Source organism: Budorcas taxicolor, chromosome X, assembly GCF_023091745.1.
Source record: "Budorcas taxicolor isolate Tak-1 chromosome X, Takin1.1, whole genome shotgun sequence".
Lineage (NCBI taxonomy): Eukaryota > Metazoa > Chordata > Mammalia > Artiodactyla > Bovidae > Budorcas > Budorcas taxicolor.
In genome coordinates this window covers 99,710,112-99,732,553 of record NC_068935.1, presented here as the reverse complement: position 1 = coordinate 99,732,553, position 22,442 = coordinate 99,710,112, and the positions used below count along the sequence as shown (strand labels likewise).

Genomic DNA, 22,442 nt, shown 5'->3' with positions numbered 1-22,442 from the left:
GTAGGAACAGGAAAACCTCCTCAGGAAATGAACCAAGAAATCCCTTTACATTTGCACTCCTGCATACCTGGAATCCTGTTCTTGGGAGACTGGTCTCCTACAGGGCACTGCCTGATGAATGTTCAGAGAAAAAATCTGCTGCCTCCAGAAAAAACCAAACTGAATGCTAACAAGGAAAAAGGAGCATCCCACTGCATGGCAGAGAGGCTTTGGGTCACAACCTGCATGGTGACATCTATGTGATATCCTGGCTGCTTTGTATAAGCCATGCATCCTGAGAGGCTTCTTGCTGATTTATGTCACAAAAGCAAATGTCTTTCTTCTTCCTTTATATTCACTCTTGCTAAAATAAGAAGCATTTGTCACATGGCATCAGTGGAAGACACTGGTGAGAAGCATTCCAGAGATGATTCTCCCAAAACTGCATCTATCTCGCTACCTTTTAGGCATGGCTGCTACAGGTAGACAGGAGCAATTGACAGGCACCTATTGAGGGCCTGCCCTGGGTAAGGAAGACCAACCCAAAGGGCCTCAATAATGGGTTTCTTAGTTGGCTGAGGGATGTTACAATCACACATTAAGAATGCAAAGCACAACACAGCCAGTAAGGCGGCAAATGAGTAGTCTGGACAATATGAGTGTTCACAGTTATGGAGCCAGAGAGACGGCTTCTGCTGAGATGATCAGGGAAGGTTTTAATGAGGGGGGATAAGAGCCAAGTTTCAAGGGAAGGCTAGCATCTGGATGGAAAGGAGGAAAGGTATGAGAATGCCATCAGGGAAGGGGGCAAGTAAACCAATAGTTGAGTGGAAAAGTCCAAAATATATTCAAAAGATAGATAGTAAGCTCACCGGTTTAACTGGAGTGTTAGGTTTGTTTTTCATTATGAAAAAGAACATTGTTAAGAAAAGATGGTATTGTTTGAATGTTTACAATGATATTAATAATATTCATGCTGTTGTTTAGTTACTAAGTCATGTATGACTCTTTCTCGATCCCCTGGGACTGTAGCCCACCAGGCCCCTCTGTCCATGGGATTTCCCAGGCAAGAATACTGGAGTAGGTTGCCATTTCCTGCTCCAGGAGATCTTCCCAACCCAGGGATCAAACCTGGCTGGGTCTCCTGCATTGTCAGGTGGATTCTTTACCACTGGGAAGCCAGCTGGGAAGCCCCAATACACTCGTGTTACCTGTATAATTTAAAAACTAAAAAGTTTAAAGAAAGGGATGCTAAGGCTGAGAAGAGCATTTAGACTCACAGGCACTGAGTCTGTGGCTGGTATGGCAAACAAAATTTCCTGGCTCCCAACAGCCATTGTTTGTTCCCTTTTCTCTTTCCCAGCTCCAAAAATAGACGGTGAAAAACCAAGCTCCCAATATTCCTTGTAGCAAAGGCTAGCCAAGTGACTGAAGTTTAGACAATAAGATGCAAGGTAGAAACCTACTGGCAGCCTGGAAACACACTGTTTTCTGATATAAGAGCCTTACTCCATCCCTCCTTCCTGTTTCTCTTGAACATGGTTATAGGAAGTTGTGATGTCTGGAACTGAGGCAACCATATTGCAACGATGAAGTTACAAGCCTAAGAAAGAAAACCCAACATTCTGAAGACGGCAAAATGGAGAGAGAAAAAGAATCTGAGCCGTTTATGACATTCAGCATCCACTGTCTAAACCTAAAACTGCCACATCTCTAGACTTCTTACCATATGAGATAATTTAGATTAAGTCACTATAAAGTTCAGGACAGAATACAAAAATAACCAAAATACCTGAATAGGCAAAGAGACTTTGCTTTCTGAAATGCAAGTTAATATTTAGGAATAGCAATAAGAGTTTTACATCATTTCCAAAGTATGAACAGCAGTCACAAGAAGTAGCCCAATCTGGAGCTCCCTAGTGATCCAGTGGTTAGGATTAGGTGCTTTCACTGCCATGCCCCAGGTTCAATCCCTAGTCAGGGAACAGGGATCCCACAACCCATGCAGCATGGCAAAAAAAAAAAAAAAAAAAAAAAAAAGCTCTCAAACAAAGTGGCTCAGTCTGAAATCATGTGATTTCAAGGACATTTCAAAAGTTAACAGGAACGAGTAACTGAAAACTAAATCAAAACAATCCTGTGATCCGGCACAGTAAACACCTAGCATTTGACTCTCCAGCAATATACCCCCACCAACTCCTTTCTTTGGCTGTTTTTTTTTTTTAACAGTTTCATTGAGGTATAATTCATATGTCATATAGTAGTTCTATTTTTAGCATTTTTGAGGAACCTCCAAATACTGTTTTCCATAGTGGCTGAACCAATTTACATTCCCACCAGCAGTATACAAGGGTTTCCTTTTCTCTACATCCTTGCCAACATTTGTTGTTTGTGGTCTTTTTGATGATAGCCATTCCGGCAGATGTGAGGTGATATCTCATTGTGGTTTTGATGAGCATTTCCCTGATGATTAGCAATTTTGAGTATATTTTTCATGTGCCTATTGACCATCTGTATGTCTTCTTTGGAAAAAATGTCTACTGAGGTGCTTCTGCCCATTTTTAAATCAGACTATTTGAGTTATTTTTTATATATACATTGAGTTATATGAGCTCTTTATATATTTTGGACATTAGTTCCTTATCTGGGTATATATCCAAAGAAGATGTAAACACTTATTCAAAGAGATTTCCTGCACCCTAATGTTCAGTGGCTCAGATGGTAAAGAATCTGCCTGCAGTGCAGGAGACCCAGGTTCAATCCCTGGATCAGGAAAATACCCTGGAAAAGGGAATAGCTACCCACTCCAGTATTCTTGCCTGGAAAATTCCATGGACAGAGGAGCCTGGCTACTACAGTCCATGGGGTCACAAAGAGTCAGACACAACTGAGCAACTAACATTTTCACTTTTCACTTTTTCGATGTTCATAGCAGAATTATTTACAATAGCTAAGCTATGGAAGCAAAATAAGTGTCTATTGTAAAGTTCACCCATTTAAAATATACAATTCAATGGAGTTCACTATAATTACAAAATTGTGTAATCTTTACCATAATCTCAGAGTAATTTCATCATCAAAAAAAAAAAAAAACCCATACCCATTAGCAGTCACTCTCCACTTCCTCCCTTCATCCACACATACGTCTAGGCAACTACTCATCTTTTTGTTACTATAGATTTGCCTATTCTGTACATTTCACATAAATGAGATCATATAATATGTAGTCTTTTACATATAATATATGGTATAATACTTTTGAGGTTCATCTATGTTGTGGCCTGTATCAGTATTTCATTCCTTTTTATGGCTAAATAATATTCTATTGTATTAATGTACCACATTTTGTTTACCCATTTACCAGTTGACAGACATTGGGGTTGCTTCTACTTTTTGTCTACTATGAATAACGCTACTATGAACATTCATGTACACATTTTTTTGTGAATAAATTCTTTTTGTCTTGGGTATATAACTAGGAGTGTTGTGTCATATAGTAACTCCATGTTGAAACTTCTGTGCAACGGCAGACTTTTCTGTATAAGAAGGTTTTAATTACTACATATCTTCATCAACACTTGGTATTATCTTTTTTTTCTTATAACTATCCTTCTGGGTATGAAGCAATATCTCATTGTGGTTTTAATTTACACTTCTCTAATGACTATTCCTGGATGTTCATTGGAAGGACTGATGCTGAGGTTGAAACTCCAATACTTTGGCCACCTTATGTGAAGAGCTGGCTCACTGGAAAAGACCCTGATGCTGGGAGGGATTGGGGGCAGGAGAAGAAGGGGACGACAGAGGATGAGATGGCTGGATGGCATCACCAACTCGATGTACATGAGTTTGGGTGAACTCCAGGAGTTAGTGATGGACAGGAGGCCTGGCATGCTGTGATTCATGAGGTCACAAAGAGTCAGACATGACTGAGGGACTGAACGGAACTGAACTGAATGACTAATGATGCTGGGTCTCCTGAATCGTGGGCAGATTCCTTACTGTCTGAGCCACCAGGGAAGCCTATTATTTATGGTAGGATAAAGCAAATAATTGGGCTTCCCAGATAGTTCAGTGGTAAAGAATCTGCCTGCAATGCAGGAGATGTGGGTTCAATCCCTGGGTCAGGAAGATCCCCTGAAGTAGGAAATGGCAACCCACTCCAGTATTCTTGGCTGGAAAACACCATGGACAGAGGAGCCTGGTGGGCTACAGCCCATGGGGTCGCAAAGAGTCAGAAACAACCAGGCAGACGCACGTGCATGCACAAAAGCAAGTAATTATGCTAATGTCTTTATGAATCAAGATTTTCAATGTAAGTAAAGAATCAAAGAAGTTAAACAAAATTTCTGTAATCCTTAATTAGCATTTCAAATATCAGTGTGAATTCATGTGGTATTTTATCTTTAAAAATGTATACATATTTTCTAGCCTTGTTTTAAGAGAATGAAAATTCAAGCCACAGACTGGAAGAAAATATTTGTAAACCCCATATCCAACAATCTTTGCATGAAATGTTCCCTTGGTATCTCTAATTTTCTTGAAGAGATCTCTAGTCTTTGCCATGCTGTGGTTTACCTCTATTTCTTTGGATTGATTGCTGAGGAAGGCTTTCTTATCTCTCCTTGCTCAGTGATGAGTGCAAAGAAATAGAGGAAAACAACAGAATGGGAAAGACTAGAGATCTCTTCAAGAAAATTAGAGATATCAAGGGAACATATCATGCAAAGATGGGCTTGATAAAGGAGAGAAATGGTATGGACCTAACAGAAGCAGAAGATATTAAGAAGAGATGGCAGGAATACACAGAAGAACTGTACAAAAAAGATCTTCACGACCAAGATAATCACGATGGTATGATCATTCACCTAGAGCCAGACATCCTGGAATGTGAAGTCAAGTGGGCCTTAGAAAGCATCACTATGAACAAAGCTAGTGGAGATGATGGAATTCCAGTGGAGCTATTTCAAATCCTGAAAGATGATGCTGTGAAAGTGCTGCACTCAATATGCCAGCAAATTTGGAAAGCTCAGCAGTGGCCACAGGACTGGAAAAGGTCAGTTTTCATTCCAATCCCAAAGAAAGGCAATGCCAAAGAATGCTCAAACTACCACACAATTGCACTCATATCACACGCTAGTAAAGTACTGCTCAAAATTCTCCAAGCCAGGCTTCAGCAATACGTGAACCGTGAACTTCCTGATGTTCAAGCTGGTTTTAGAAAAGGCAGAGGAACCAGAGATCAAATTGCCAACATCTGCTGGATCATGGAAAAAGCAAGAGAGTTCCAGAAAAACATCTATTTCTGCTTTATTGACTATACCAAAGCCTTTGCCTGTGTGGATCACAATAAACTGTGGAAAGTTCTGAAACAGATGGGAATACCAGACCACCTGACCTGCCTCTTGAGAAACCTATATGCAGGTCAGGAAGCAACAGCTAGAACCAGACATGGAACAACAGATTGGTTCCAAATAGGAAAAGGAGTGTGTCAAGGCTGTATATTGTCACCCTGCTTATTTAACTTATATGCAGAGTACATCATGAGAAATGCTGGACTGGAAGAAATACAAGCTGGAATCAAGACTGCCGGGAGAAATATCAATAACCTCAGATATGCAGATGACACCACCCTTATGGCAGAAAGTGAAGAGGAACTAAAAAGCCTCTTGATGAAAGTTAAAGAGGAGAGTGAAAAAGTTGGCTTAAAGCTCAACATTAAGAAAACTAAGATCTTCAAAAAGAAAACTAAGATCATGGCATCTGGTCCCATCACTTCATGGGAAATAGATGGGCAAACAGTGGCAACAGTGTCAGACTTTATTTTTTGGCCTCCAAACTCACTGCAGATGGTGACTGCAGCCATGAAATTAAAAGACGCTTACTCCAGAAGGAAAGTTATGACCAACCTAGATAGCATATTGAAAAGCAGAGAGATTATTTTGCCAACAAAGGTCTGTCTAGTCAAGGCTATGGTTTTTCCTGTGGTCATGTATGGATGTGAGAGTTGGACTGTGAAGAAGGCTGAGTGCCGAAGGATTGATGCTTTTGAACTGTGGTGCTGGAGAAGACTCTTGAAAGTCCCTTGGACTGCAAGGAGATCCAACCAGTCCATTCTAAAGGAGATCAGTCCTGGGTGTTCTTTGGAAGGAATGATGCTAAAGCTGAAACTCCAGTACTTTGACCACCTCATGTGAAGAGTTGACTCACTGGAAAAGACTCTGATGCTGGGAGGGATTGGGGGCAGGAGGAGAAGGGGACGACAGAGGATGAGATGGCTGGATGGCATCACCGACTCGATGGACATGAGTTTGAGTGAACTCCGGGAGTTGGTGATGAACAGGGAGGCCTGGGGTGCTACAATTCATGGGGTCGCAAAGAGTCGGACACGACTGAGTGACTGAACTGAACTGATCCAACAATCGACTTGTATCTGGAATATATAAAGAACTCTCAAAACTCAACAGTAAGGAAAAGACCCAATTAAAGATGGGCAAAAGACATGAACAGACATTTCACCAAAGAAGATATACGGATGGCAAATAAGGACATGAAAAGACACTCAATATCATTCTTAAGCCACTGAGGAAATAAAAGTTTAAATCAAGAACTACACACCTGATGGGGGCGGTCCTAAGATTGCGGAGGAATAGGACAGCAAGAAAACTTTTTCCCCCACAGACTCATCAAAAGAACATTTGAACGCTGAGTAAATTCCACAAAACAACTACTGAATGCTGGCAGACGACATCAGGCACCCAGAAAAGCAGCCCACTTTCTTTGAAAGGAGGTAGGAAAAAATATAAAAGATAAAAATAGAGACAAAAGAGGTAGGGACAGAGATCCATCCTGGGAAGGGGGTCTTTAAAAAGAGAGACGTTTCCAAACACCAGGAAACACTCTCACTGCCAAGTCTGTGGCGAGCCTTGGACCTCAGAGGGCAATATAACTAGGAGGAAAAATAAATAAATAATTAAAACCCACAGATTACATGCCCAACGGTGGTAACTCCCAGTGGAGAAGCAGTGCAGAGGCTTGATTCGACCACTAGCAAGTGGGGGCTGGGCAGGGAGGCACAGGCTGCGTTGCTTAGAGTAAGGACTGGGCCTGAATGCCCCATGGGCAATCTGAGGAAACTAACTTGAGACAGCAAACCAGACTGTGGGATAGCTCTCCAGTGAAAAGCCCTAACCCTAGACATCTCCAGACCCGCTCACAGAACAAAGGACTGAACAGAGCTAGCTGGCTGCGGACTGGCCCATACCCCACTGGAGACAGGCAGGCGAGGGCAGCCAGAGCCAGAAGGGGGCAATCACGGCCCCAGAGAGGCATCCTATACCAAACTGCAAGCAGGTTTTGTTGCTAACCAAGACTTCTTGGGATTCTGGATGGTCAACATCCACCTGAGAAGGTGTGCTGGTTGTACACCCAGAAAACTGAGTGGCTGGGACAGGGGAGGCAATAAGTCACAGCGACCACGCTCGCCAAACACCTGGTCACCCGAGCTGCTCAGACCTGGGAAGGACACAAAACGCAGGCCCAACTGAGTGTGCGCCTTTGAGGAGTACCCGAGAACGTGAACCTGAGCAGCTTAGACCTGGGAAGTGCATACAACCCAGGGCTGGCCTCAGACAGTTCCCGGCAGAGCAACCTAGAGCCTAAGCAGTGTAGACAGGGAAAGCACACACCCTTGAGCAGAGGCAAACCCAGTGTGGCTGAGAGACTGGGAGCACACCCCAGTGTTATTTGTTTGCAGCGTTCCTCCCTCCCCACTGCACGACTGAACAAGTGAGCCTAAAAATGTGTCCACCACTGCCCCCTTGTGTCAGGGCGGAAATTAGACACTGAAGAGACTAGCAAACAAAAGAAGCTAAAACAAACAGAGGGAACTGCCTTGGAAATAACAGATGGAGAAGTCTTGAGGCTACTGTAAGAATAAGACTGAAAACCAGAAGCAGGAGGCTTAAGTCCAAATGCTGAGAACACCTGACTCCAGGGAACATTAATTGATAGGAGCTCATCAAACGCCTCCATACCTACACTGAAACCAAGCTCCACCCAAGGGCCAACAAGTTCCAGAGCAAGACATACCATGCAAATTCTCCAGCAACACAGGAACATAGCCCTGAGCTTCAATATACAGGCTGCCCAAAGTCACACCAAACCCACTGACATCTCATAACTCATACTGGACACTTCATTGCACTCCAGGGAGAAGAAATCCAGCTCCACCCACCAGAACACTGACATAAGCTTCCCTAACCAGGAAACCTTGACAAGCCACCTGTCCAACCCGACCCACAGTGAGGAAACTCCACAATAAAGAGAACTCCATAGCTGCCAGAATACGGAAAGGTCACCCAAAACAGCAATATAAACAAGATGAAAAGGCAGAAAAATACCCAGCAGGTAAAGGAACAGGATAAATGCCCACCAAACCAAACAAAAGAGGAAGAGATAGGGAATCTACCTGATAAAAAATTCCAAATAATGATAGTGAAAATGATCCAAAATCTTGAAAAAAAAAAAAGTGTAGTTACAGATAAATAGCTTGGAGACAAGGATTGAGAAGATGCAAGAAAGGTTTAACAAGGACCTAGAAGAAATAAAAGTCAATATATAATAAATAATGCAATAAATGAGATCAAAAACACTCTGGAGGGAACCAACAGTAGAATAACAGAGGCAGAAGATAGCATACCTGAGGTAGAAGATAGAATGGTAGAAATAAATGAATCAGAGAGGAAAAAAGAAAATGAATTAGAAGAAATGAGGACCATCCCAGAGACCTCTGGGACAATGTTAAACGCGCCAACATTCGAATCATAAGAATCCCAGAAGAAGAATGTAAAAAGAAAGACCATGAGAAAATACTTGAGGAGATAATAGTTGAAAACTTTCCTAAAATGGGGAAGGAAATAGCCACCAAAGTCCAAGAAACCCAGAGAGTTCCACACAGGATAAACCCAAGGCAAAACACCCCAAGACACATATTAATCAAATTTACAAAGATCAAACACAAAGAACAAATATTAAAAGCAGCAAGGGAAAAACAACAAATAACTCACAAGGGGATTCCCATAAGGATAACAGCTGATCTTTCAATAGAAACTCTTCAGGCCAGGAGGGAATGCCAGGACATACTTAAAGTGATGAAAGAAAATAACCTACAACCCAGATTACTGTACCCAGCAAGGATCTCATTCAAATATGAAGGAGAAATCAAAAGCTTTACAGACAAGCAAAAGCTGAGAGAATTTAGCACCACCAAACCAGCTCTTCAACAAATGCCAAAGGATCTTCTCTAGGCAGGAAACACAGAAAGGGTATATAAACTCGAACCCAAAACAATAAATGGCAACGGGATCATACTTATCAATAATTACCTTTAATGTAAATGGGTTAAATGCCCCAACCAAAAGACAAAGACTGGCTGAATGGATACAAAAACAAGACCCCTATATATGTTGTCTACAAGAGACCCACCTCAAAACAAGGGACACATACAGACTGAAAGTGAAGAGTGGAAAAAGATATTCCATGCAAATAGAGACCAAAAGAAAGCAGGAGTAGCAATACTCATATCAGATAAAATAGACTTTAAAACAAAGGCTGTAAAAAGACAAAGGACACTACATAATGATCAAAGGATCAATCCATGAAGAAGATACAACAATTATAAATATATATGCATCCAACATAGGAGCACCACAATATGTAAGACAAATGCTAACAAGTATGAAAGGGGAAATTAACAATAACACAATAATAGTGGGAAACATTAATACCCCACTCATACCTAGGGATAGATCAACCAAACAGAAAACTAACAAGGAAACACAAACTTTAAATGATACAATAGACCAGTTAGACCTAATTGATATCTATAGGACATTTCACCACAAAACAATGAATTTCACCTTTTTCTCAAGCGCACATGGAACCTTCTCCAGGATAGATCACATCCTGGGCCATAAATCTAGCCTTGGTAAATTCAAAAATTGAAATCATTCCAAGCATCTTTTCTGACCACAATGCAGTAAGATTAGACCTCAATTACAGGAGAAAAACTATTAAAAATTCCAACATATGGAGGCTGAACAACACGCTGCTGAGTAACCAACAAATCACAGAAGAAATTTTAAAAAAAAGAAATCAAAATATGCATAGAAAGAAATGAAAATGAAAACACAACAACCCAAAACCTATGGGACACTGTAAAAGCAGTGCTAAGAGGAAGGTTCATAGCAATACAGGCATACCTCAAGAAACAAGAAAAAAAGTCAAATAAATAACCTAACTCTACACCTAAAGCAACTAGAAAAGGAAGAAATGAAGAACCCCAGGGTTAGTAGAAGGAAAGAAATCTTTAAAATTAGGGCAGAAATAAATGCAAAAGAAACAAAAGAGACCACAGCAAAGATCAACAAAGCCAAAAGCTGATACTTTGAAAGATAAATAAAATTGACAAACCATTAGCCAGACTCATCAAGAAACAAAGGGAGAAAAATCAAATCAATAAAATTAGAAATGAAAATGGAGAGATCACAACAGACAACACAGAAATACAAAGGATCATAAGAGACTATTATCAGCAACTATATGCCAATAAAATGGACAACTTGGAAGAAATGGACAAATTCTTAGAAAAGTACAACTTTCCAAAACTGAACCAGGAAGAAATAGAAAATCTTAAGAGACCCATCACAAGCACGGAAATTGAAACTGTAGTCAGAAATCTTCCAACAAACAAAAGCCCAGGACCAGACGGCTTCACAGCTGAATTCTACCAAAAACTTATGAGAAGAGCTAACATCTATCCTACTCAAACTCTTCCAGAAAATTGCAGAGGAAGGTAAACCGCCAAACACATTCTATGAGGCCACCATCACCCTAATACCAAAACCTGACAAAGATGCCACAAAAAAAGAAAACTACAAGCCAGTATCACTGATGAACATAGATGCAAAAATCCTTAACAAAATTCTAGCAAACAGAATTCAACAACACATTAAAAAGATCATACATCATGACCAAGTGGGCTTTGGTCCCAGGGTTCTTCAATATCTGCTAATCAATCAATGTAATACACCACACTAACAAATTGAAAAATAAAAACCATATGATTATCTCAATAGGTGCAGAGAAAGCCTTTGACAAAATTCAACATCCATTTATGATAAAAAAAAAACCCTCCAGAAAGCAGGAATAGAAGGAACATACCTCAACATAATAAAAGCTATCTTTGACAAACCCACAGCAAACATTATCCTCAATGGTGAAAAATTGAAAGCATTTCCCCTAAAGTCAGGAACAAGACAAGGGTGCCCACTCTCACCACTACTATTCAACATAGTTTTGGAAGTTTTGGCCACAGCAATCAGAGCAGAAACACAAATAAAAGGAATCCAGATTGGAAAAGAAGTAAAACTCTCCCTGTCTGCAGATGACACGATCCTCTACATAGAAAACCCTAAAGACTACACCAGAAAATTACTAGAGCTAATCAATGAATATAGTAAAGTTGCAGGATATAAAATCAACACACAGAAATCCCTTGCATTCCTATACACTAATACTGAGAAAATAGAAAGACAAATTAAGGAAACAATTCCATTCACCATTGCAACAAAAAGAATAAAATACTTAGGAATATATCTACCTAAAGAAACAAAAGACCTATATATAGAAAACTATAAAACACTGGTGAAAGAAATCGAAGAGGACTCTAACAGATGGAGAAATATACTATGTTCATGGATTGGAAAAATCAATATAGTGAAAATGAGTATACTACCCAAAGTAATCTATAGATTCAATGCAATCCCTATCAAGCTTCCAATGGTATTTTTCACACAGCTAGAACAAATAATTTCACAATTTGTACGGAATTACAAAAAATCTCGAATAGCCAAAGCAATCTTGAGAAAGAAGAATGGAACTGGAGGAACCAACCTGCCTGACTTCAGGCTCTACTACAAAGCCACAGTCATCAAGACAGTATGGTACTGGCACAAAGACAGAAATATAGATCAATGGAACAAAATAGAAAGCCCAGAGATAAATCCATGCACCTATGGATACCTTATCTTTCACAAAGGAGGCAAGAATATACAATGGAGTAAAGACAATCTCTTTAACAAGTGGTGCTGGGAAAACTGGTCAACCACTTGTAAAAGAATGAAACTAGAACACTTTCTAACACCATACACAAAAATAAACTCCAAATGGATTAAAGATCTAAATGTAAGACCAGAAACTATAAAACTCCTAGAGAAGAACATAGGCAAAACACTCTCTGACATAAATTACAGCAGGATCCTCTATGACCCACCTCACAGAATACTGGAAATAAAAGCAAAAATAAACAAATGGGACCCAATTAAAATTAAAAGCTTCTGCACAACAAAGGAAACTATAAGCAAGGTGAAAAGATACCTTCAGAATGGGAGAAAATAACAGCAAATGAAGCAAGTGATAAAAAATTAATCTCAAAAATATACAAGCAGCTCATGCAGCTCAATTCCAGAAAAATAAACGACCCAATCAAAAAATGGGCCAAAGAACTAAATAGACATTTCTCCAAAGAAGACATAAAGATGGCTAACAAACGCATGAAAAGATGCTCAACATCAGTCATTATCAGACAAATGCAAATCAAAACCACAATGAGGTATCATTTCACACCAGTCAGAATGGCGGCTATCCAAAAGTCTACAAGCAATAAATTCTGGAGAGGGTGTGGAGAAAAGGGAACCCTCTTACACTGTTGGTGGGAATGCAAACTAGTACAGCCACTATGGAGAACAGTGTGGAGATTCCTTAAAAAACTGGAAATAGAACTGCCATATGACCCAGCAATCCCACTGCTGGGCATACACACCAAGGAAACCAGAATTGAAAGAGACACGTGTACCCCAATGTTCATCACAGCACTGTTTACAATAGCCAGGACATGGAAGCAACCTAGATGTCCATCAGCAGACGAATCGGTAAGAAAGCTGTGGTACATATACACAATGGAGTATTACTCAGCTATTAAAAAGAATACATTTGAATCAGTTCTAATGAGGTGGATGAAACTGGAGGCTATTATACAGAGTGAAGTAAGCCAGAAAGAAAAATACCAATACAATATAATAAATATGGAATTTAGAAAAATAGTAATGATAACCCTGTATGCAAGACAGCAAAAGAGACACAGATGTATAGCATAGTCTTTAGGACTCTGGGAGAGGGCGAGAGTGGGATGATTTGGGAGAATGGCATTGAAACATGTATATTATCATATGTGAAATGAATCACCAATCCAGGTTCAATGCATGATACAGGATGCTCGGGGCTGGTGCACTGGGATGACCCAGAGGGATGGGATGAGGAGGGAGGTGTTAGGGGGTTCAGGATGGGGAACACATGTACACCCATGGCAGATTCATGTCAACGTATGGCAAAACCAATACAATATTGTAAAGTAATTAGCCTCCAGTTAAAATAAATTTATATTTAAAAAATGTTTTGTAAAATAAATAAAATGAATTTATGGTATTAAAAATAAAAAAGAGCTACACACCTATGAGACTGGCTAGAATCCAAAACACTGCCAATGCCAAATGCTCTCAAGAATTTGGAATAATGGGAACTCTCATTCATTGCTGGTGGGAATCCAAAATGGTACAGCCACTTTGGAAGACAGTTCAGCAATTTCTCTTAAAATTAAACACACACATATGACCAGTTCCAAATTTATGTGAAAATCAAGTATCCTGCCATTCATACAAAAGTAGTGAGCATTGTGCTGCAGTTTTTAACTTCTCACAAATACAAACAAAGCTTTCCTTGTTTAATAAGTATCAAGAGAAAGGTGAGAAACCTCATCTCAGTTGAAAACAAAATGTGTATGTACTTATCTCAAATTTGACTCAGAATTTCATGTCTATATGACAAAATACAAGCCTAGGTTTCACCCTGAAGATCTAATTTTCATTCTTTGGGTTTTTTAAAAAACTATTTTCTTATGTATATAAAGGTCTAAAAGATCAAGATTATAATGATTGTATAACTGTTAATATTTGAGCCTGATCATATCAGCCATTAAAAAAAAAAAATTTTTAGGTCTCACATAAAATTATGTCTCAGGCTATATTTTTATTCATATTGCTTTGTCAGTATGATTTTAGGAGTTTTGCTTATTTAACACTATCTATATTTTCATGTTATAAACAGCATTAAGTAAAGTGAACTTACAACCTTTATTTAAATTAAACCAACTATGGACATGAGTCTGAGTGAACTCTGGGAGTTGGTGATGGACAGGGAGGCCTGGCGGGCTGCGATTCATGGGGTCGCAAAGAGTCGGACACAACTGAGCGACTGAACTGAACTGAACTGAAACCAACTAAGCCTACTTTTTTGAAAAAGTAAATCCCACCTTGGATTAAAATAGTTATTTACCAGAAATGTATCATGCTGACTTATGAATTTTTTAAAAGTATGAAAAGAAAAGAAAGGTAAGCTAAGCTTAACTACCTGTTTGTTTCTCAAGAAAACCTGGCTGAAAGTCCTTTTTTTTAGTTATAAATGAGGGAGAAAACTATTCTTGCTCATAGCACATTTCACACCTTACTAGCAACCCTCTATAGTAGAAAACGTGAGAGGATTTTTAGGTCTACTTGGGTAAGGAAAAAAGGGGAGAAAATCAAGTAGGGAATTTTACAGTAAGAAAAAAAAAAAAAAAAAAGCCCTGATGTTTCCCCTAGGGCACTCCCATTAGAGTTGAGATCCTTTGTGAGAAAAAAAAATCACACAAATCACACAGAGTAGGTGAATTACTTGGCCAAAATCAACAAATCCACAGAAAACCATTATTCTTTACTCAAAAGAGACAATTATTATTGGATCACTATATCTACAACTCATGGATCTTGCTAACATACCATGGGCTATAGAAATCATTTTTATGCAGGAGTTCCCCCAAGACCTGAAAATCATTTCAAAGGTTCTCCTGGGGTAAAAGATTGTGAGGGGATGAAAATGTCTTGGAACTAGTTAGATAGAGATGACAGTCACAAAACACTGGATGTACCAAATGCCACTGAATTATACATTTTGAAATGGTTAATGGTCATTTTATATTACATGAGTTTCACCTTCATCAAAAACAAACAAACAAAAGAAAAACACTAAGAAAGACTGACTAGGATCACTTGAGACTTCCTGAACGGTGAGAGACTAGATTTGGCCTTGAAGGATGTTGAAGATGAGAATTTAATCAGAGGCAAGAAACTGGTGAAGATGGCTCTAATGAGAGTGGTTTTCAAACACTGACTGCAGCCACAATAACAAATAGATTCTAGTGCAAGCTAGTTCACTTATACACATATGACACAAAGGTTCATGAAATAATACTTACTCTTCCCAAGCATAATAAACTGATTTTTTAAAATTCTATTCTATGCTATTTTTTTTCTTTTTCTTTTTTCTCTAAATCCTGGTCATGATTCATTACACTGATCTCACAAAATGAGTGACAGACTCTAATGCCCCAGGGTGTCAAGTTAAGAGGTTTGGACCTGATGCAGGTTATTTTAAGACCATGGAATTGACCACTAAGAACATAGTCAGGAATCTGTAGGCAGAATTTTAGGCTGGAAAACCCTCTACCTTGTGAATAAAGTGATTGTTGTATGATTTTGTCACTGAGATAAATTTAAATTGACTTAGCTAACACCACATGATGAAATCAATATGTATACTATGTATTACAGTTTTTCTCTCTCAGCTGTTTATCATTTAAATTGCTGGTCAATTTCCCAGAGAATGATTTTTCCTATGTTAATATGGAGGCATGCATTAGTCTAGATAAGAATATTCAAGGTATTTCTATGAGAGACAAATTCTAAATTTGTTTTATTTTATTGTTGTAAATTCAAATAATTTCTTTTTCTTATTAAGGAAACAGTTGCTTCATTATAAATTAGAGGATGAACTGTTTACAACATTTATAGAGGATGGACTATTTACAACAAACTCTCCTAAGATGGTGGCGAGGTATCTTCATGAAAAACAGAAAGTGTGCTCCTCATTATTCATTAGAGGCATTCAGGATCAGCTACACAACCATCTGTCTAAAATGCAGAAGAAGGGATTTTCAGCTCTGGCTGGAACTGTCCCTTATAACTTGAATAGCCTATCATTTTTGACAATATGCCTGAGATTCTCTTAGCTTAATACAAATCCAGCATGTAAATTCTTGGGGGAAAAAAAGGATATTTTGTGTCGGAAATTGTGATCATAATGTGAACATCATCAGTGATATAAATGCCTATATCTTAGAAAGCACAATACTTCTTGTCCTTCAGAGATGAGAGGAGAGGTTACACATCACCTGGCTGTGGACAGAAATCAATCTATTGCTCATGACTGACTACCAGCAACTAATTAAGATGGGGAGTACGTTCCTTTTTCAATTTCTAAGAAAAAGCAGTAAAAGTTAGTTAGCTTGTGTTATAATTTTAAACCCAAACAGCCAATAATTATGCTATCTCCAGGAGGCCAAGGTTTTTCTCTCAATAATTTAATTCAGCAAGCAGAGCTCTGTAACAGGCAGGAAGGAAGCAGGGATAAAAAAAGGCCAGATTTGGCTTTAGGACTCTGTGACCAATCTGTGCCAGACAGCATCCAACCTTTTAACTAAGTGCAAGTTTTAAAAAATATTAATTTTTTGGCAACACAGCACATTTAGTTCCAAGGCTAGTGTAACAATTTCTTAATGTAGCCACCTGCTTTGGGCACATACTAGGATACTCAATATATAAATACTGATTTGTAGAAGGACAGCCTAAGATATCCAGTAAGTATACTATCACTCCCTAGTTCACGCACACACACACACACACATACTCCTATTCGTCTAAAGCATGAAGTAAATAAATACTTTTTAAAAATACATTCACAAGTCTAAAAGCAGACCCACACATATTTTGGATACTTGATTTATGACAAATGTAGCTCTACAGAGAACTGGAAAAAAGTTGGCCATTTCCAAAAATGTGTTAAAGACAACAGGACCCAAATGGAGTTGCTTACGCTAAGCCCTATGTCACCAAACTGAAATTTAATGTTACAGTTTCAGCTCTCCCAGAAATAGAATCTTAAACCAGTCAACCATGAATCTCCTGATCTGCATTAGTTAGGTAATCTGCCTGATAAACCCCTGCCATTCCCTATAAGGAAAGTAACCTTACAATAACCAATCCAATTTTTTGCCTAGTAAAACTTCCCAAAATCTCTTGCCTTGTATAGCTCTTTAGAGCTCCTTTCCATCTGCCTGATTCATGAATCACTGAATAAAGTCAATAAGCTCTTTAAAATTTACTCATAATTTTGTTCTTTAACAAATGGTTCTGGGTTAACTGTATAGCTACATGAGGAAAAATACAACCTGACCCCTACCTCTTTTCACACACACACCTACAAATATATTCAGTTAGATTATAGATCTAAACGTGAAAGGTAAAAACAATCAAATTTCCAGAAGATAACACAGGGAAATATCATCATGAACTTCGTGTAAGGAGCTATTTCTTAAATAGGAAACAAAAAGTACTAATTTAATTGAGGACAAATTCTTCATCAAAAACACCATTAACAGAGTAAAAAGGCCAACCACAGACTGAAAGATATTTACAACACATACAAAGGAGTCCTATCCAAAATCTATACAGAACTCCTACAGATTACTAAGAAAAAGACAGGCAGCCCAATAGAAATTAGACAAAAGACAAATAGGTACCACACAAAAGAAACTATCCAAATGACCAAAAAATGTGGGAAATGTGCTCAATTTCACTAGGAATTGGAGAACCACAGATTAAAATTACAGAGCTGCACTACACCCACTGATCAAAATAACTAAAATTTAGGGCTTCCCTGATGGATAAGAATCTGCCTTACCCATCCAGCGACTCCACCCCTGGTCCAGGAAGATCCCACATACTGCCTGGCAACTAAGCCCATGCTCCAGAGCCTGGGAGCTGCAACTACCCAAGCCCACACATGCTAGAGCCCGTGCTCCGCAGCAAGAGAGGCCACCACAATGAGAAGCCTGCGCACTACAACTGAAGAATAGCCCCCACTCACTGCAACTACAGAAAAGCCCATGTGCAACAAAAACATGAAGACCCAGCACAGCCAATAAACAAATAAAATTACCTTAAAAACAAATAAATAATAATTAAATTCAAAAGACTAATAGAATTGAGTGTTAGAATATGGTTCAGTCCAGTAGCTCAACTGTGTCCAACTCTTTGTGACCCCATGGACTGCAGCACACCAGGCTTCCCTGTCCATCACCAACTCCCAGAGCTTGCTCAAACTCATGTCCATCGAGTCAGTGTCATCCCCTTCTCCTCCTGCCTTCACTCCTTCTCAGCATCAGGGTCTTTTCAAATGAGTCAGCTCTTTGTATCAGGTGGACAAAATATTGGAGCTTTGGCTTCAGCATCAGTCCTTCCAATGAATATTCAGGACTGATTTCCTTTAGGATTGACTGGTTTGATCTCTTTGTAGTCCAAGGGACTTTTAAGAGTCTTCTCCAGCACCGCAGTTCAAAAGCATCAATTCTTTGGTGCTCAGCTTTCTTTATGGTTCAACTCTCACATCCAAACACGACTACTGGAAAAACCATAGCTTTGACTAGGCGGACCTTTGTTGGCAAAGGAATGCCTCTGCTTTTTAATATGCTGTGGTCATAGCTTTTCTTCCGAGGAGCAAGCATCTCTTAATTTCATGGCTGCAGTCACCATCTGCAGTGATTTTGGAGTCCAAGAAAATAAATGTCACTGTTTCCACTGTTTCCCTATTTGCCATGAAGTGATGGGACCGGATGCCATGATCTTAGTTTTCTGCATGTTGAGTTTTAAGCCAGCCTTTTCATTCTCTTCTTTCACTTTCATCAGGAGGCTTTTTCATTCTTCTTTGCTTTCTGCCATAAGGGTGGTGTCATCTGCATAGCTGAGGTTATTGATATTTCTCCCAGCAATCTTGATTCCAGCTTGTGCTTCATCCAGCCCAGCATTTCACATGATGTGTTCTGCATATATATTAAATAAGCAGGGTGACAATACACAGCCTTGACATACTCCTTTACCAATCTGGAACCAGTTTGTTGTTCCATGTCTGGTTCTAATTGTTGCTTCTTGACAGGTTTCTCAGGAGGCAGGTAAGGTGACCTGGTATTCCCATCTCTTAAAGAATTTTCCACACTTTGTTGTGATCCAACAGGAAAATAAAATGCTGGTGGGAATTTAAATTTATATAAGCACTATGACCAGTCCATCCTAAAAGAAATCAGTCCTGAATATTCACTGGAAGGGCTGATGCTGAAGCTGAAACTCCAATACTTCGGCCACCTGATGCAAAGAACTGACTCATTTGAAAAGACCCTGATGCTGGGAAAGACTGAAGGCAGGAGAAGGGGATGACAGAGGATGAGATGGTTGGATGGCATCACCGACTCAATGGACATGAGTTTCAGTAGGCTCCAGGAGTTGGCAATGGACAGGGAAGGCTGGCGTGCTGCAGTCCATGGGGTCAAAAAGAGCTGGACATGACTGAGTGACTGAACTGAACTGAAGCACTATGACAGCATCTATCAAAGCTGAACCCAAGAATGCCATGTGAGAAATTTCAAAATTATATTTAAAAAAAGAACTTGATTTTTAAAAAAAAGAATACCATTTGATCTGGCAATTGTACTCAGAGACATGAACAACAGTCACAGCAAACTATTTTTAATAACCCCAAACAAACCTAATCTCTGTCAAGAGTAAACTGTGTATATAAATGATGCCATACCCATACAGTATCTTCCTGTATATATACAGGGCTTCCCTGGTGACTCAGATGGTTAAGAATCTTGCAGCAATGCAGGAGACCTGGGTTCAATTCCTGGGTTAGGAAGATCCCCTAGAGAAGGGAATAGCTACCCACTCCAGTATTCTTGCCTGGGAAATCCCATATACAGAAGAGCCTGGCCGGTTACAGTCCTTGGGGTTGCAAAGAGTTGGACACGACTGAGGGACTAACACTTTCCCTTTCAACACCCATACAGTAGAATATTCTAGAGCAGTGAAAACATACAAACTATCTCTATAGACAGACACATGAACAAATCTCACAAACATAATGCTGAGCTTAAAAAAAAAAAAAAGCCAGCCACAAAAGAATAAAAACCAGACATTTCCACTGACACAAATTTCAAAAGCAAGCCAAACTGAACTACAGTGATAGCAGCCAGGAGAGTAGTTGTCTTCGGAGAATAGAGAAGGGGTAATGACCAGAAAGGGTCATAGGTAGGGTTGCCATGTAAAATACAAGCTGCTCAGTTAAATATGAATTTCAGGTAAACAACAGAGAATCTTTTAATATAAGTAGATCCCATGCACTATTTGGGACATGTATTTTTACTTGCTAAATCTGGCAACCCTAGTCAAGGTTGATGTTTTGGGAGTACTGGTAATATTTTCCTTCTTGATATCCATTCTATAAGCATTCATTGTGCATTTTTCTGTACATGTGTTATACTTCACAATAAAAAAAAATTTTTTTAAGCAAAAGTACACTCAGTACAGCCTTGCAGATTTTTAAAATATCTCATCCAACCACTGTTCTTCCCACTCTTAATCACTGTATGTGAGAGCTGAGGATCTGAAGTGTTGCTATGTCCAAAGCTGTGGGCTCTACATTCAATTTTGATTAGAATTACTTTTACACAGCATGCTTCTTTATTTCTGGAATCCTTTTTCTTGCCCTGCCTTTCAGGAGTTTTACTTAATTTGTGACTAGCTTAATCTTACCAAGGGCTTCCCAGGAGGCTCAGTGGTAAAGAATCCACCTGCCAATGCAGGAGACACAAGAGACGTGGGTGGGACCCCTGGGTCAGAAAGATCCCCTGAAGTAGGAAATGGCAACCCACTCCAGTATTCTTCCCTGGGAAATCCTAAGGGCAGAGGAGCCTGGCGGGCTACAGTCCATGGGGTCACAAAGAATTGGACACAACTAAACAACAATAATCTTACCGAAGGGTAACATTAGGATGGAAGGCCAGCCTCTATCCATCAGCCAAGAAAGCACAAACCACTGGTCAAGAAACAAGCTGAACTGACCAGCCAACCTGCAGGGGTCAGAATGCACTGGCCTGAAGCTACAAGAAAACTGGTACCGCAGGGCCAACAACTTGGATACAGACACTGTTCAGCATCCATAAAGTCAAATGCTTCAATCTGCAGCCTGTTTTCTAAACTTACCAGAGGTTTACACAAATACCTTGAGTGGTTCCATCAATTTCCCTTCTTACAGATACATCTGGAAAACCCAAGTAATGAGTAGGGACCAGTGCAAACAAAAACCTGAATCATTTTTCTGTTCTGGATTAAAGAAGATGGTATTTACTGGCAAAAGTTATTGTGTGCTCAGGGTTTTTAATGTTGTGTTGTTTGGTACTTTCATCCTGTTTTGAAATGAACCATTCCCAATCCTAAATGAAGAAAGAACTACAAGTTTGGATCCTGCTCTCTATAATGTTTAGGATCAAACTTTATAGGCCAGTGGAACCCTTATCCGCCCCCTACCAGCCGTGAGAGTGCCAGGTTTCTTCACTTTAATAACAAACTCTTCCACAAAGGGTATTAAGGACAGTGATTAGGTTCCTGGGCTGTGGAGACCGGTTGCCTGGAGGAAACCCAGCTTCACCACTGAGACCGTGTAGCTCTGGCCAGTGAGTGACTGACTCATCGCTCTGTGCCTCAGTTTCTTCAACTGTAAAATAGAAATTAAAAATAGCTGATACAAAGGGCTATTGGGAGCATCTAATGCCGTGTAAGGTGATTAAAGCACAGCCCCTAGCGCACCTTCAACGCTCATCGGTGACTATCATCAACCCTACTTTCGAGGGTCTTAGCATCTATAAGGATTCTACGTCTGTATCTAATGTAGGGAAAGCATCTAGATGCAGCTGGACAGAGGGGGAAGGGGAGGTAGTCCAAGAGCCCACAAAGTTAGACCCAAGCTGCGCCCAATCCACAGAAGGCGAAGCAGCGTTAGGAGGCTGGGGTAGTGGCCACACCTGGACCCCAAACTTTGGCTGGGACCTCTGACCTCGGGTGCCCTCTCTACTCACATTATGGTTGAAGCTGTTGCCGGGCAGCAGAGGCAGGGCCATTGTTTCGAGCGTCCGAGGGTCAAGGGTCCGAGAAAAGAGGCCAGCAGGCAGCGGCCACCTTTCGGCCGCTTTGTTTGAGCCCCTGCCTCCCCCCCCCCACTCCACGTTACCTAGAGACGGAGGCGGTGTCACGGAAGGAGGAGGGGCTTCCGCGGGCCGGGGGCTCGGGGCGGGGCCGGGGCGGGGCTAGGCGGAAGCTCCGCGCGGGCGCCTCCCCCCGCCCACCCGACCCACTCAGCCGGGG

The 22,442-nt window shown here is 40.1% G+C and overlaps 1 protein-coding gene across 1 annotated transcript in view; it reads right to left on the bottom strand.

Annotated features, from left to right (window-relative positions):
- The window catches only part of EFHC2 (EF-hand domain containing 2), a 232,816-nt gene extending 210,618 nt beyond the window's left edge, over window positions 1–22,198 (bottom strand). Inside the window, exon 1 of the mRNA XM_052662724.1 lies at window positions 22,103–22,198. Within this exon, the coding sequence (XP_052518684.1) occupies window positions 22,103–22,198 (96 nt within the window). The remainder of the gene's footprint in view (window positions 1–22,102) is intronic.
- Between the last annotated feature and the right edge of the window lie 244 nt (window positions 22,199–22,442).